The sequence below is a fragment of the Eschrichtius robustus genome, chromosome 12 (genome assembly GCF_028021215.1).
Source record: "Eschrichtius robustus isolate mEscRob2 chromosome 12, mEscRob2.pri, whole genome shotgun sequence".
Taxonomy (NCBI): Eukaryota; Metazoa; Chordata; class Mammalia; order Artiodactyla; family Eschrichtiidae; genus Eschrichtius; species Eschrichtius robustus.
Genome location: NC_090835.1, coordinates 2,195,476 through 2,209,743, shown reverse-complemented (window position 1 = coordinate 2,209,743; position 14,268 = coordinate 2,195,476). Strand labels below are relative to the sequence as shown.

At 48.1% G+C, this 14,268-nt stretch overlaps 1 protein-coding gene across 2 annotated transcripts in view; it reads left to right on the top strand.

Annotated features, from left to right (window-relative positions):
* The window catches only part of ACAD9 (acyl-CoA dehydrogenase family member 9), a 62,783-nt gene that overhangs the window by 23,153 nt on the left and 25,362 nt on the right, over positions 1-14,268 (top strand). For both annotated transcript variants that reach the window (XR_011075655.1, XM_068557636.1), the window contains exons 3-8: positions 5,740-5,841; positions 9,410-9,516; positions 10,234-10,334; positions 11,059-11,137; positions 12,086-12,260; positions 12,809-12,882. Coding sequence is in view for 1 of the 2 variants with exons in the window: in XM_068557636.1 (XP_068413737.1) it covers positions 5,740-5,841; positions 9,410-9,516; positions 10,234-10,334; positions 11,059-11,137; positions 12,086-12,260; positions 12,809-12,882 (638 nt within the window). In the remaining variant the exon portion in view is untranslated. The remainder of the gene's footprint in view (positions 1-5,739; positions 5,842-9,409; positions 9,517-10,233; positions 10,335-11,058; positions 11,138-12,085; positions 12,261-12,808; positions 12,883-14,268) is intronic.

Below are 14,268 nucleotides of genomic sequence, written 5' to 3'. Positions count from 1 at the left end.
TTACATCACAAGAATCCCTCATGCGTTCCTTTTATAGACATAGCCACTTCTTGCCCTCTCCTCCCCAGCTTCTGGAAACCACTAGTCTGTTCTCCATTTTTATAATTTTGTTATTTCAAAAATGTTGTATTAATGGAACCATACAGTATATAAACTTTGGGATTGGCCTTTTTTACTCAGCATAATTCTCCTGTAAGTTGCCATGTATCAGTGGTTTGTTCTTTTTTATTGTTCGGTTAGTTTTCCATGTTATGGGTTAACACAATTTGTTGACTATTCTGATGTTGAACTACATCTTGGTTGTTTCCAGTTTTGAGGCTCTTACGAGCCTCAACTTCTGTGTACGTTTGTGTACAAGCTTTGTGTGAACATGTTTTCTTTTCTCTGGGATAAATGCCCAGGAGTGCAGTTGTTGGGTCCTGAGGTAGTTCTGTGTTTAATTATTTTCAAAGTGTTGGCTGTACCATTTTACGTTCTCAATAGCAGTGTATGTGATCCAGTTTCTGTGCCTTTTTTGCCAGGATTTGGTGTTGTCACTGGTTTTGTTTTAAAAAAAACTTTAAAAAATTTTGGCCATTCTGATAGATGTGGAGTGTTACCTCATTGTGGTTTTAATTTGCATTTCCCTGATGCCCGATGATGTTGAACATTTTTTCATGGGTTTAGTTGTTCCCTTAATGTAGCCTCTCCAGTGAGTACAGTTGGTTTTTGTATATTGACCTTGTATCCTGCAGCCTTCTTAAGCTCATCTGTTAGCTCTTGCAACTTTTTTGATCGATCCCAGAGGGTTTAGTACATAGATAGTCACATGGTTGGTGATGAGGGCAGTTTTCATGTCTTCCTTTCCAGCCTGGCTTCCCTTTCTTTTCTTTGTTTAATTCAACGGCTAACATCTCTAGTATGTTGAATAGGAGTGGTCAGAGCCAACTTCTTTGCCTTGTGCCTGATTTTAGGGAGAAAACATTGTCTTTTACCATTAAGTATGAGTTAGCTGTACATTTTTTTGGAGTGCCCTGTACCAGGTTAAGGAAGTTTCCCTTTATTTCTAGTTTGTCGCGTTTTCATCATAAATTGTATCAAATTGTGTCCAGTGTTTTTTTCTGCGTCTATGGAGATGATTATGTTTTTTTATTGTTTATTCTGTTGACCTAGTAAATTACATCAACTGGGTTTTGAACACTGAACGACACTTACATTCCCAGGATAGTTCCCCTTGGTTGTGATATATTATCCTTTTTTGTATTGTTGGATTCACTCTGGAGGATGTTAAGGGGACGTGACAGCTAAATACAGTTGGGATCCTGGATTGGATCCCAGGAAAGAAATAGGGCATTAATGGACAAACTGATGAAATTCAAATTAATTCTGTAACTTAGTAATATTGTATGAATGTCCATTTCTTAATTTTGATAGTTTCCCCATGGTTCTATTAGCTTCTGTTAGGAGAAGCTGGATGAAGAGTATACGGGAACCCTATACTATTTTTGTGACTTTTCTTTAAATCTAAAATTATGTGAAAATAAAAGTTTAAAATAAAAATGAAAAAGTGATTTCTTACGGGCAGCTTAGTTGAATATTGTTTTTTTAATCCAATTTGACAGTCTTTTTTCCTTTTTTATTTTTTTAATAAATTTAATTATTTTATTTTTTTATTTTTGGCTACGTTGGGTCTTCGTTGCTGGGTGCGGGCTTTCTCTAGTTACGGTGAGCGGGGGCTACTCTTCGTTGTGGTATGCGGGCTTCTCATTGCGGTGGCTTCTCTTGTTGCGGAGCATGGGCTCTAGGCGCGTGCACTTCAGTAGTTGTGGCACGTGGGCTCAGTAGTTGTGGCTCGTGGGCTCTAGAGCGCAGGCTCAGTAGTTGTAGCACATGGGCTTCGTTGCTCCACGGCATGTGGGATAGTCCCGGACCAGGGCTCGAACCCGTGTCCCCTGCATTGGCAGGCGGATTCTTAACCACTGTGCTATCAGGGAAGCCCTCCTTTTTTAAATTTATTTTTTGTTGAGGTAATGTTGGTTTGTAACATTGTATGTTTCCTGTGTACAACACTATATTCCTATTTCTGTGTATATTACGCCATACCACCAAAACTTCAGTTTCCATCTGTCACCATACACTTGATCTCCTTTACCCATTTCACCCTCCCCCATTCTGTGCCTTTTAATTGGTTTTTGATATATGATTATTTTAATGTGGTTATTGATATATATATCGCTGGGTTTAATGTTATCATCTAGCTGTTTGTCCCATATTTTCTTTGATCTTTTTCCCTCTTTTCCTGCTTTTTTTGGATTAGTGGAGTATTTTTTATGATTCCATTTTATCTTTTTTGTTGGTTTATTAGTTATGCCTGTTTTGTTTTATAAGTGGTTGCTTTAGAATTTATAGTATGTAAACATATACTATGTCTAATCAAAATCTGCTTTCAGCTAATATTATACCACTTCATGTATGGTGTAAGAACCTTACATATCTGCTTTCCCAGCCCATGTTCTGTTTCATACATGTTATTTCTACATTCTTTATAAACCCTACAATACTTTATTTCCTTCCTTCCTTCCTTCCTTTCTTTCTTTCTGTCATAAAATGTACATGGAATAAAATTTACCATTTTATTTATTGACTTCCTCTTGGTACCATCATTCTTCTGTGGGAAGGACTTCTTTTCACGTTTCTTGTGGTGTCGCTTTGCAGGGGTGAGTATCTACAGCTTTTATGTATCTGGAAAGTCTGTTTCATCAGAAAAGAATTCTGTGTTGACAACATTTTTCTTTTAGCAGTCTCTTCTGATTTAACATTGTTTCTGATGAGTCGTCTGCTACCATATTATCTTTGTTTTTTTTCATGTGTGTTTCTTCGTATCTGGCTGCTTTTAAGTAGTTTTAGAGAAATTGATATTAGTGTAGTTTTCTTCACATTTTTCTCAGGGTTCTTTGAACTTCTTGGATCTGTGTGTTCATAGTGTTTATCAACTTTGGTAAATGTTGGTCATTATTTCTTTAAACATTGTTTTATCACCAACCATACCACATTCCCACACTCCTTCCTCCCTGCTCTCCTTTGGAGATTTTATATATATATAAAGCATACACATCTATAAAAAAGATATAGATATATAAAGATATAGATATATATATTTGCTTGAGGTTGTCCCACAACTCACTGATGCTCTGTTGTTGTTTTCTTGTCTTTTTTATTTTGTATAGCTTTTATTATTATGTCTCATGTTCACTAATCTTCTTTTCCCCGGTATTTGGTCTACTGTTAATCTGATCCAGTGTTTTTCATCTTAAACATTGTTTCATCTCTGGAAATTTGATTTGTGTCTTTTTATTTTTCCATGTCTGTCCTTAATATGCTCATATTTTGTTCTACATTTTTGAGCATTTGGAATTTGGTTATAATAACTTTTTAAAATAAATTTATTTATTTATTTATTTTTGGCTGTGTTGAGTCTTCGTTGCTGCGCGTGGGCTTTCTCTAGTTGCAGTGAGTGGGGGCTACTCTTCGTTGTGGTGCATGGGCTTCTCGTTGTGGTGGCTTCTCTTGCTGTGGAGCACAGGCTCTAGGCGCGCGGGCTTCAGTAGTTGTGGCATGCAGGCTCAGTAGTTGTGGCGCACAGGCTTAGTTGCTCCGTGGCATGTGGGATCTTCCCAGACCAGGGCTCTAACCCGTGTCCCTTGCATTGGCAGGTGGATTCTCAACCACTGTGCCACCAGGGAAGCGCCTTTAATAACTCATGTAATACCCTTGTCCACTGTCATCTTTGTTATTTCTAGGTCATGTTCAGTTGATTGATTTTTCTTCTTATTATCACTCATATTTTCCTGCTTCTTCGTGTGCCTGGTAGTTTTCTATTGGATGCCAGTCATTGTGTATTTTACATTATTGGTGCTGTGTGTGTGTGTGTGTGTGTGTGTGTGTGTGTGTGTGTGTGTGTGTGTGTGTGTGTGTGTGTGTGTGTGTGTGTGTGTGTGTAGTATGGCCTTAAGCTTTGTTCCAGGGCACAATTAAGTTACTTGGAATAGTTTGATCCATTCGAGACTTGCTTTTAAGTGTTGTTAGGAGGAGCAGAGAAGCCTGTAGGGCAGTGTTTTTCAACTTTTTTTACTGCTCTCTCTTCCCCCACAGCCTTTTTAGACATCTTTTTACCCTAATCATATCCCTCTGTGAAATTTTAATGCCACAACTATGTTATTATCTGTTTATGTATTATACGTGTTGCTGTGCTTTATACATAAAAAAAAATTGTTTTGCTCCCCTTCCTCCAGAACCGTTTTCACCCCCTTGGGGGTGATGTTGCCCTGTTGAGAATGCATGGTCTCGGGCTGATTCTTTGCTACTAGTAACACATGACTCTTCCTCCTTGTATCTAATACCCTGTATTCTAAGGCAGTGAGATAAATCCAGTCCCTGTATCTCCATCTTGCGGGAAGGAAGTCTTCCCAGATCCTGGCAGTTTCTTCAGAGTTGAACATACCCTACCATACAGCCCAGCAACTGCGCTCCAAAGTGAAATGAAAACATGTAGTTGCACCAAAACTTGAATATGAATGTTCACAGGATCTTTATTTCTAAGAGCCAAAAACTAGGAACCAACCAAATGTCCTTCAAGGGGTGAATAGATAAACAATTTTATACCCATACAGTAGGTACTGAACAATAAAAAGGAATGAAGTATTTATACCTGCAACGATATGGATGAATTTCAAAATCATTAGGCTAAATTAGGCCAGATCAAAAAAAATGCCTTGTGATTCCATTTATATAAAAACTCAAAAATGCAAACCGATCTATAGCCGAAAAGATTAGTGGTTGCTTGGAGATGGAGGTGGAGGGAAGGATTGATCACAGAGGGACATGAGGAAATTTCGGTGGAAAAGGAAATGCTTTTGTTGATTGTGGGAATGGTTTCATGGGTGAACAGATGTCAGAACTCAAAAAATTATTCTAAATATGTGCAGTTTATTGTGTGCCAATTATATATGTCAATAAAATTGTAAAAGTAAAAAATGAGGGGTTTGGACTCCATTTGGGGAAACTACATTTCTCATTAGTGACCCATATGTGTATAAAAATTTATAAGCGTGATTATGGTTGTTTTTATGATTTATAATAGTGATGAAGTTTAATTTGTTGGCAGTTGATGAAAACACTTTTACTTGATTCATATGAAATTGTGCAGTTGCAGAGCTAACGCAGTGATGGTTGAGTTTTGCTGTGATGATTGTGTGTGTTGGTGGTAAACAGACTGACCTGTTCTCAAGAACCTGTGGACTCTGGGGAAAAGGTGTGGTTCTGAACACTGGTGGAGCTGGGTCCAGAAGCTGCCTAGAGTCTGGCTACGTAGCCAAACGTTTTAGGGCAGTGCTGGCAGTTGTGTGTTTATTGTCTAATTTTCTAGAAGGTACAGGTGATAAAACAAAAGTTCAAGTTTAGTAATAAATGCCTGCAGAAAAGTTTAGGTCTCATAAGTGTATAGTTTCTGCAGTTTTACGCAATGAATACACCCAGATCAAGAAACAGAACATTACCTGGTAGTGGTAATTTTCTGAAATGCAGTTCTTGCTGGGCGAATGAGGTAAAATTGAACACATGCTGAATGACCATGGCTAGACAATTTCCAGTTCTGAAGTTTCTGACACTGGGATTGTATAACATACAACAATCGTTCTGTTTACTCCTGTTTGTGTAAACATAGGTTCCATTTTGTTTAATCAAAATATTTCCTCTTGGCAGTGGACTCTCAAAAAATCGACCGGGAGGGAAAAATCCCAAATGAAACTTTAGAGAAACTGAAGAGCCTGGGGCTTTTTGGGATGCAAGTCCCAGAAGAATACGGTAAGTAAAGGAAACCACCACCCAACCTGTTTGGCTTTTTTTTTTTTTTTTTTTAAATCAATTTATTTATTTATTTATTTATTCTTAAAGGAATGCCTTTATTTTTATTATTTATTTATTTATTTATTTATTTATTTTTGGCTGTGTTGGGTCTTCGTTTCTGTGCAAGGGCTTTCTCTAGTTGTAGCAAGTGGGGGCCACTCTTCATCGCGGTGCACGGGCCTCTCACTATCGCGGCCTCTCTTGTTGCGGAGCACAGGCTCCAGACGCGCAGGCTCAGTAGTTGTGGCTCACGGGCCTAGTTGCTCCGCGGCATGTGGGATCTTCCCAGACCAGGGCTCGAACCCGTGTCCCCTGCATTGGCAGGCAGATTCTCAACCACTGCGCCACCAGGGAAGCCCACCAGTTTGGCTTTTAAGAAAACCCTCTGTATTTGTCCAAAAAAGGGTTCTGTTCCAGAAAGGTGGCCTTTGAAAATGCATGAAGTCCAAGGTCAGGCTGTAAAACCTCCCTTTGTGGGTTAAATCCAGGGTGGCTGGCTGGTGAGTGTGTGGCCTCAGAGGCTTTTCAGCAGGAAGAGCTATCCAGTTCTGTGCCTTCCTCCTCGGAGGTGGGGAGGGACCCTGCAGGATGTCTGTGCTCTCTGGGTCCCTTGGGTTGGGGAGGAGGGGTGGGTATCACCTCCGGCCAGCTCGGGCCGGTGCAGCGTGGTCTCCACTGTGGAGCCCTGTGATCTCTCTGGCAGAGGAGCTGCCGCAGGCCCGCAAGTGCTTTTGTGTGTAGGGAAGGCCACGCGGTGCGCGCCCAGGGGCCAGGGCCCAGCGGCCAAAGGGGTGGGCGCACGGCTGTGGGGCGCGGGCCGCCTCGGGGCTGGGGCTCTGGCCTCGGGAGCCTTCGAGCAGGCCCGTTGTCCTCTGGGCCGTGCCCGTTGCTGTTGGAGGTTTACAGTGAGAGGCCCTGCCTTCCCCCCAGGATCCCCGCCCGGTGGCTGTGCCCTGTTAGACTGAGCCCGTCGTGCAGCTTGTGTGTCTCCTGCCTGATCTAGGGGTGGTCCTCTCAGTTCTGTGGGAGTAAGGGGACAGGCGCGGAGTGTGTGAGGGAGGAGCAGGGACACAACATAACCCCTCGCGAGCGCTGGCACGGACGCACGTCCCTGTATTTTCACTCTCGGGATCTTTGGACGAAGACGTGTGGCCTTCACCCCGCACCCCCTGCTCTCTGAGCCCTCCCGCCGAGCCCAGGCTGAGGCGGCTTCCGGCCTCATCAGCACAGGGTCAGGGGTTTGGACCCGAGAGCTGTAGGTGGTGTGTGACATCCGAGTACGTTCTCCCAGCCAGGCCGTGGGTTAGGCCTGCACGGCGGGGCCCGGACGCGGGAGCGGTCCTTGACGTTCTGCCTCCGCCGGGTGTATCTGCGGGGCTGAAGTGAGCCCTGCGCCCCCGCACATGCCACACCACAGCCGAGGGGGGGGGGGGCCCTCGCTGCCTGTGCGGAAAGTCCCACTGGGACCTAGCCTGCGGCTGCTCCAGTCTGAGACAGAATGTGAAAATTTACAACAGACGAGTTTGATGCCTCATTTTCTTAATTTAGAGGCATATTTTAATCAGGTTAAATCTTCGTTTATATGTGTGTCTGTCACAGTGTATTAAGCTGTTAAAGGATGTCTCCTCCTTGTCATCCTGTGAAATCCCTCTCACCGCATTTCCAAATGTAGGAAAGAAGTTAAGAGTCTGTGCAGAAAACATGAGCTAATTGCTGCTCCCCCTGGTGGCGGGATGCAGCACAGGCCTCTCGGGGGGAGCTACACCTGCAGCCTCTGGGGACAGGGGACTGAGCTCTCCCCAGACCTCGAGGCCAGGCCCCGGGGAACTGTCTGCCGGAAGGTGGGGGCCACGTCGAATGTTAGAATAGAGACCAGGTGGGGCTGAGCCACAGAGCGGTGGTTGGTGCCATGAGCCGAGAAAAATAAGTGCTTGGAGAAAACACATAGCAGAGGAAAGCTGGCAGACACAGCCAGGCTGGTGATAGTATCTGTTTCCCCTTCAGAATCGTTAAGAAACTACTTCTTGACTGATGAGAAGCAGCAGTTAAGTTTTCCTCCAGACAGTTTTCCTGTGAAATTGGAATATGTCTTTTTGCATCTCTCTGTGTTTTATGCCAGCACGTGTGTGTGGGGGGTGTGTGTGTGTGTGTGTGTCTGTATGTGACTGCACAAATCCATCCCTTATTCCTGTTTTATGTCCCCTTCTTGGGTGTGAAAATGCTCTTTTCTTTCATGAGATAACAGTGGTCACATGTGGGACTATTTCGTTGTCTTTCCTTTTTTTAAATCCTTCCTGGGGAAATTAAGGCGACAGCAACCTTATGTTCATGCCCAAAACATTTTCGGGAATTGTTCCCAGGCCTGGAGTGTTCTGAAGGCTGGTTGGAAACCGCCATCCTGGAAAAGAGGCCTTCCACCGGCAGCCTGGTTTCCGCCCCCAGTTCCCTGGGTCCCCCCGGGTCTTTCCTGCCCCTCAGCCCCTTGCCCGTCAAGCAGTCTCCACCCGCCTGTCATCTGTCCCCATTGATTGTCCTCCCCCCATGATTTTTCTGATACTTTCATGGGGAAAAAAATGACAGTTTTTTTTTTTTTAACAAGCAACACTGACTTCAGTATGTGAAACAAGTAGGAGCACAAGCGTTTTGACTGAAAGCGGCATGGTGATGGGTGCCGCAGGGCCCTGGCCTTCCCTGGGTCCCCGCTGAGCGCAGGGGACGCTGCGCACCCCTGCAGGGACTTGGCCCTCCCCTGTGTGGAAGGCGCCCCCTGCAGCTGGGCCGCGCCTGACCTTAGGCCTCGGGTAGTCATTTGTCAGGTGCACACAAGGCCACCCCACCACCGCCGGAAGTTGAAGATAAAATGCGGAATACCCCAGTTCAGCGGAGTCTGCGTTTTTAGTGTTTTCTCTTTTCGCTCCTAGAACACTGACTCCTTCCGAGGGTGACTTACCCCCCCACCCCGGGTGGGCATTTGGCAACATCTAGAGACATTTATGTTGTCAGAACTGTGGAGGAGGGGGAACTACTGGCATCTAGTGGGCAAAGGTCAAGAATGCCACCCCACGTCCTACAGCACACGGGGCGCCCCTGCGGCAGAAGGACCCAGCCCCGGATGCCAGAATCCCAGGCGGAGAGACCTTTCCTGGAGGCCGCGAGATACTGGGGGTGGGATGCAGAATGGGGTTCACGTCTGTGAAGCCCAAGATCTGTGATAGGAGGTATTCACAGCATTTCAAGTAGCTTTATGTATGTTTAGGTGTTTATATATTTTTGTATTAAATATTACATTTTTATATTAAAATATACACCTGTATATGCTTATATGCCTAGAAGAATTCTGAAAGGATGTACACAAAAATGCTCTTTCTGAGTGATAAGTTTATGGGTAATTTCTGTTTCCTTTGTACCGTTCTGTGTTGTGATTTTTAAAAAATGGTGAGCTGGTTTTACTTTATAAAGCCACTTGCCTTTTCTGGGAGGAATTTGGGGCTGGAGCGTAAGTGAAGCCGGCCTGTTTCTGCCCTAGGTGGCCTGGGCCTCTCCAACACCATGTACGCGCGGCTGGGGGAGATCATCAGCCTGGATAGCTCCATCGCCGTGACGCTGGCAGCACACCAGGCCATTGGCCTCAAGGTCAGGGGTCTGGGTTTCCACGGCGGCGGGGGGGCAGCCGGCTTAGCGTCTCGGAGGAAGGCCCGGTGTCCTGCAGCCTCGCTGTACCGTGCTCAGTGCCCTTCGGTGGCCCTGTCCTTCCTTTTGAAACCTCCTCCTGCCCCATCGCCTCTGACCCATCCTTCCAGGCCCAGGTCAGATGCCACTGCCTCCACGGAGCCTGCCTTCACCACAGGCTGGAGGTGACCCCACCTCTTGATTGGCTCCCTCGGGGCCTGAGCGTGTTCCCCTTGCTGTTGGCACCGGTCCTCCTACTCCGCTGGGCTTGGCGTCTTTCAGGGCAGGGCCAGGGGCCCACAGCTCATTCCTTGGGCGGTTCTTGCTCAGCATAGAAACCGAGGGGGCCGAGCGCACAGCAGGCTTGGCGCCCGGGCGTGGCACTGCCCAAGCACCAGCTGTGGCTCCAGCCACCCGGCCCTGGCCACCCTGCCGGGAAGTGGAGGAGCTGCTGGAAAGACTGAGGCCCTCCCTGGAGCTGTGCCCGGCCACCCTGGACTGTGCGCCTGGGGGTCTCCCTGGCAGCCCAGCTCCCCAGACCCCCCAACAGCTCCCCATTTTTTACTGCGGCTGCCAGCTCTTGCGTGAAGGAAGCATGTTCCAGAAGGGGCCGCGTTCTGCAAGCACGCTTCACACACTTCTCTCTTGCCGCCGCTGAAAGCAGCCCATGTGTGTTGCCAGGGCATCATCTTGGCCGGCAGCGAGGAACAGAAGGCCAGGTACCTGCCCAGGCTGGCGTCCGGGGAGCACGTGGCCGCCTTCTGCCTGACGGAGCCCGCCAGGTCAGCCCTGCGCGCCACTCACGGCTTCAGGGTCCAGGGGCTCTTACTGAAGCTGGGCGGCTGCTTCTGCCCTCCCTGAAGACTTCCCGGGAGTCCAGTCCACAGCTTTTCTCACCCATTCACTTCATGCTCTCTTATCTTTACCTTCCTTCTCTTTCCTGGTGACCTTTACAAGTGAGATAACATGGCTGACAGCACCTGTCATTTTTTTTGTGCTTTGCAACCTCCTTATATACAGTAATGCATTCAGGCTTCACAGCGACTTTTAGAGTATGAAGGGCGGGTGGTATTGTCCCCACTTTACAGACTGTGAACTGAGGTTCAGTGAGATGGGGTGATGAGCCCCGAGTCTCACAGCTGCCGTGATGGCAAGTCCATTATCCAGCCCCTTTCCGTCCTGCTTCCCCCACCTGGGGACCTGGGTCCCCTGCACTCACCTTGCGGGAGCTTAGAGCCTGTGTGAGCCGGCATTTCCGTGTTTAGACCTCCCAACGTTGTCACTGCCGCCTTTTCACCCGATGTGACAGCAGGGTTGGCCAAATCCACCTCGCCACCTGTGTTCGTAGATGAAGTTTTACTGGAACATGCTCGTCTGTCTACAGATTGTCTGTGGCCGCAAAGCTGAATATATCTATTAGCTGGCCCTTTGTTTTCCGCGGGGCCTGAAAACCGCTCTTCTCTGTCTCCAGCGTTACCCCTCAACCGCATGTTTCTGTCCCCGCAGCGGGAGCGATGCCGCCTCCATCCGGACCAGGGCCACGTTAAGTGAAGATACGAAACACTACGTCCTCAACGGCTCCAAGGTACAGCCGCGTGGCCTCCGTGGCCGTCCTGACCGTCACCACCGCGCGCTGACCACTTCCCATGCTCCAGGGCTCATAAAGGGCAGGCACAGCACCCCTTAACCGTCATCCTCGGGTGATGCACCTCCTTTTTTGGAAGAAGAAACGGTGGCTCAGAGAGGTTACGTGACCCGCCACCATACCGTCCGCTTAGTGGCAGGATGGGAACCAAGGTGTCCTGGCTCCTGAGCCTGCAGGCCTCTGTAGTGCTGCCCACCCCCCTGAGCTGCTCTCGTGTGGCCATTCTTTTAACTTTTTATTACATGGAATTTGAAACACAAAAGTTTAGTGTCGTGAACGTCCAGCCCCGTCTCCCGGTTTCAGTGCTGCTTCCTCCGTCACACTGCAGTTCTGGATGGCAGCCGTGACAAGCTCAGTGCATCTCTGCAGGACGGGCCTGAGAAAGTCACGGCGTACACTTAAACCTTGATCATTTCTTACTATCTGCTTAACGTTCAAACTTCCCTGATTGTCTCATACTTCTTTTTTACAAACAAGTTGCTTGAATTAAGATCCAAATAAGTTCTATATGGAGCAGTTTGTTGAGAAGTCTGTTCCCCCTCTCCCTACCCGTCCCCTCCCTCCCCTCCTCCCTTCCTCCCTTCCTCCCCTCCCTTCCCTCTCTTCCTCCTTCCCCCTCCCCCCTCCCCTCCCCCCTCCCCCTCCCCCTTTCCCTCACTCCTTTCTGCCTCCCTCCCACCCCCAGCTGTTCCATGCTGAGTCGGAGCTGCTTGACACACACACACAGACACACGTGCAGGGCCACCTGTGTCTCCTGGGGAAATCCGTGCTCTGGGGATGCTGGGTTGAGCCCGTCCTGGCCTGAGCTGTGATGGGCAGCTGGTGCTGAGGGTGGCCAGTTTGTAGTAGTTTGGTTTTCTCTGGAGCCCTTTTGCTTTCTTTCCTCAGGTCTGGATCACCAATGGAGGACTGGCCAGCGTTTTTACTGTGTTTGCAAAGACAGAGGTTGTTGATTCTAATGGCTCAGTAAAGGACAAGGTCACAGCGTTCATAGTAGAGAGAGACTTTGGTGGAGTCACCAGCGGGAAACCTGAGGATAAGTTAGGCATCCGAGGCTCCAACAGTGAGTGGCACGTGCATGCATGTGTGTGTATGAGAGAGAGAGACAAGGTGAGATTTTATCTTGTTAAAAAGATATCAAACATCAAGATAACATGAGACCTAAGTAGTTTTGTTTCCACCCGAGCATTTGGCAAAATCTCTCCGCACGTCGGGCAGTGATGACTTCGAGGTGAGGTTGTCGCCACCTCGTGGCGCTCAGCCTTGGAGGGAGGTGGTGCTGGGGGGTCCTGGGTCAGTGTTGCAGTACAGCAGACCCCCATCTTTCCAGCCTGGGACTCCTCCTTCCTCCCTTCTCCCTCCTCCCTCCTCCCCACCCAGGCCTGGTGGGCACTCAGTTCACTCGAGGCTGGTGTCCTGTAAGTGGCCCTCGGCCCACCTGGAGCTGCCCTGCCGTCCTCACGAGGCTCAGCCTCTTGGGTCCCTTAGCTCGGACTGTGGAGGGTCTGAATGAATGAGCGAGTGAGTGAATGAACCACGTCCCCTGAGTGGAGGTCGGGGAAAGAGCGCTTCGTCCCCCTCAGCTGAGGTCCTGGATGTCGTGTGTTCCAGCCTGCGAGGTCCACTTTGAGAACACCAGGGTGCCCGTGGGAAACGTCCTCGGAGAAGTTGGAGGCGGCTTTAAGGTGTGTTGCCCTGCGTGTGCTGACCTTTGTTGCAGTCTCGTGTGCGTTGGCCCAGCTTCCCGTTACCTCCCTGCTGGCAGTGCACTGGGCTGGGCTGGGCTGGGCTGGCCGGGCGGCCATGCAAGGCTCTCTGCAGGGAGGTCAGCAGAGCGGAGAGAAGTCAGCCCTGGGAGGCAGGGGTGCAGCAGCGCTCGGTCTCACCCTCCCTCACGTAGGGGTAAGAGTCCTCCCCCAGCCAGTGGAGAGAGCAGCCCAGTGGCCCTGCAAAGCTCAGGATGTACAGCCCTGGGTCCCGAGTGCTTACCGTGATTTTTTTTTCTTAGAGTAAGAGTATTTTTTTTAATAACAAGTAATTCACATGACAAAATTTTACCATTTTCAAATGAATGCTTTGTTGGTTTTTAGTATATTCACTGTGCTTGTGCAACCATCTCCATGGTCTAATTCTAGAACGTTGCCATCACCCCAGCAAGACAGGCCATACTTTCTCATTTCCCCTCTCCCAGCCCTCGGCCGTCGCTGTTTTACTTTCTGCTTCTGTGGATCTGCCTGTTTTGTTTGTTTGTTTGTTTATAAATTTATTTTATTTTTGTTTTTGGCTGCATTGGGTCTTTGTTGCTGTGTGCAGGCTTTCTCTCGTTGCGGCGAGCGGGGGCTACTCTTCGTCGTGGTGCACGGGCTTCTCATTGCGGTGGCTTCTCTTGTTGCGGAGCACAGGCTCTAGGCGTGCGGGCTTCAGTAGTTGTGGCCTGCAGGCTCAGTAGTTGTGGTGAGCGGGCTCTAGAGCGCAGGCTCAGTAGTTGTGGCACACGGGCTTCGTTGCTTCACTGTATGTGGGATCTTCCTGGACCAGGGCTTGAACTCGTGTCCCCTGCATTGGCAGGCGGATTCGTAACCACTGTGCCACCAGGGAAGCCCCATCTGCCTATGTTGAATGTTTCATTTAGATGGAATCCATGTGTGGTCCTACTTCTATGGCTTCTTTCACGCTGCATAATGTTTTCAAGGTTTATCCAAGTCTAGCAGGTGTCACTCCTTCTTGTAGCTGAGTAACGTTCCATCATGTGCAGGGACCACGTTTTGTCCATCTGTCATCAGCTGATGGACATTTGGGTTGTTTCAATTTTTGGCCATTTGAATAATGCTGCTGTGAACACTCATGTGCACATTTTTGTGTGAATGCTGTTTTCCATTCCTTTGGGTGCACACCTGGAAGAAATGGAGGGTCAAATGGTGACTGTATGTTTAGCTTTTTGAGGAACCGCCAAACTCTCTTCCACAACAGCTGCACTGTTTCACATTCCCACCGGCAGTGCGTTAGGGTTCCAGTTGCTCCACATCCTTGTCAATATGTGTGATCGTCCATTTTTAAAATTACAGCCATCC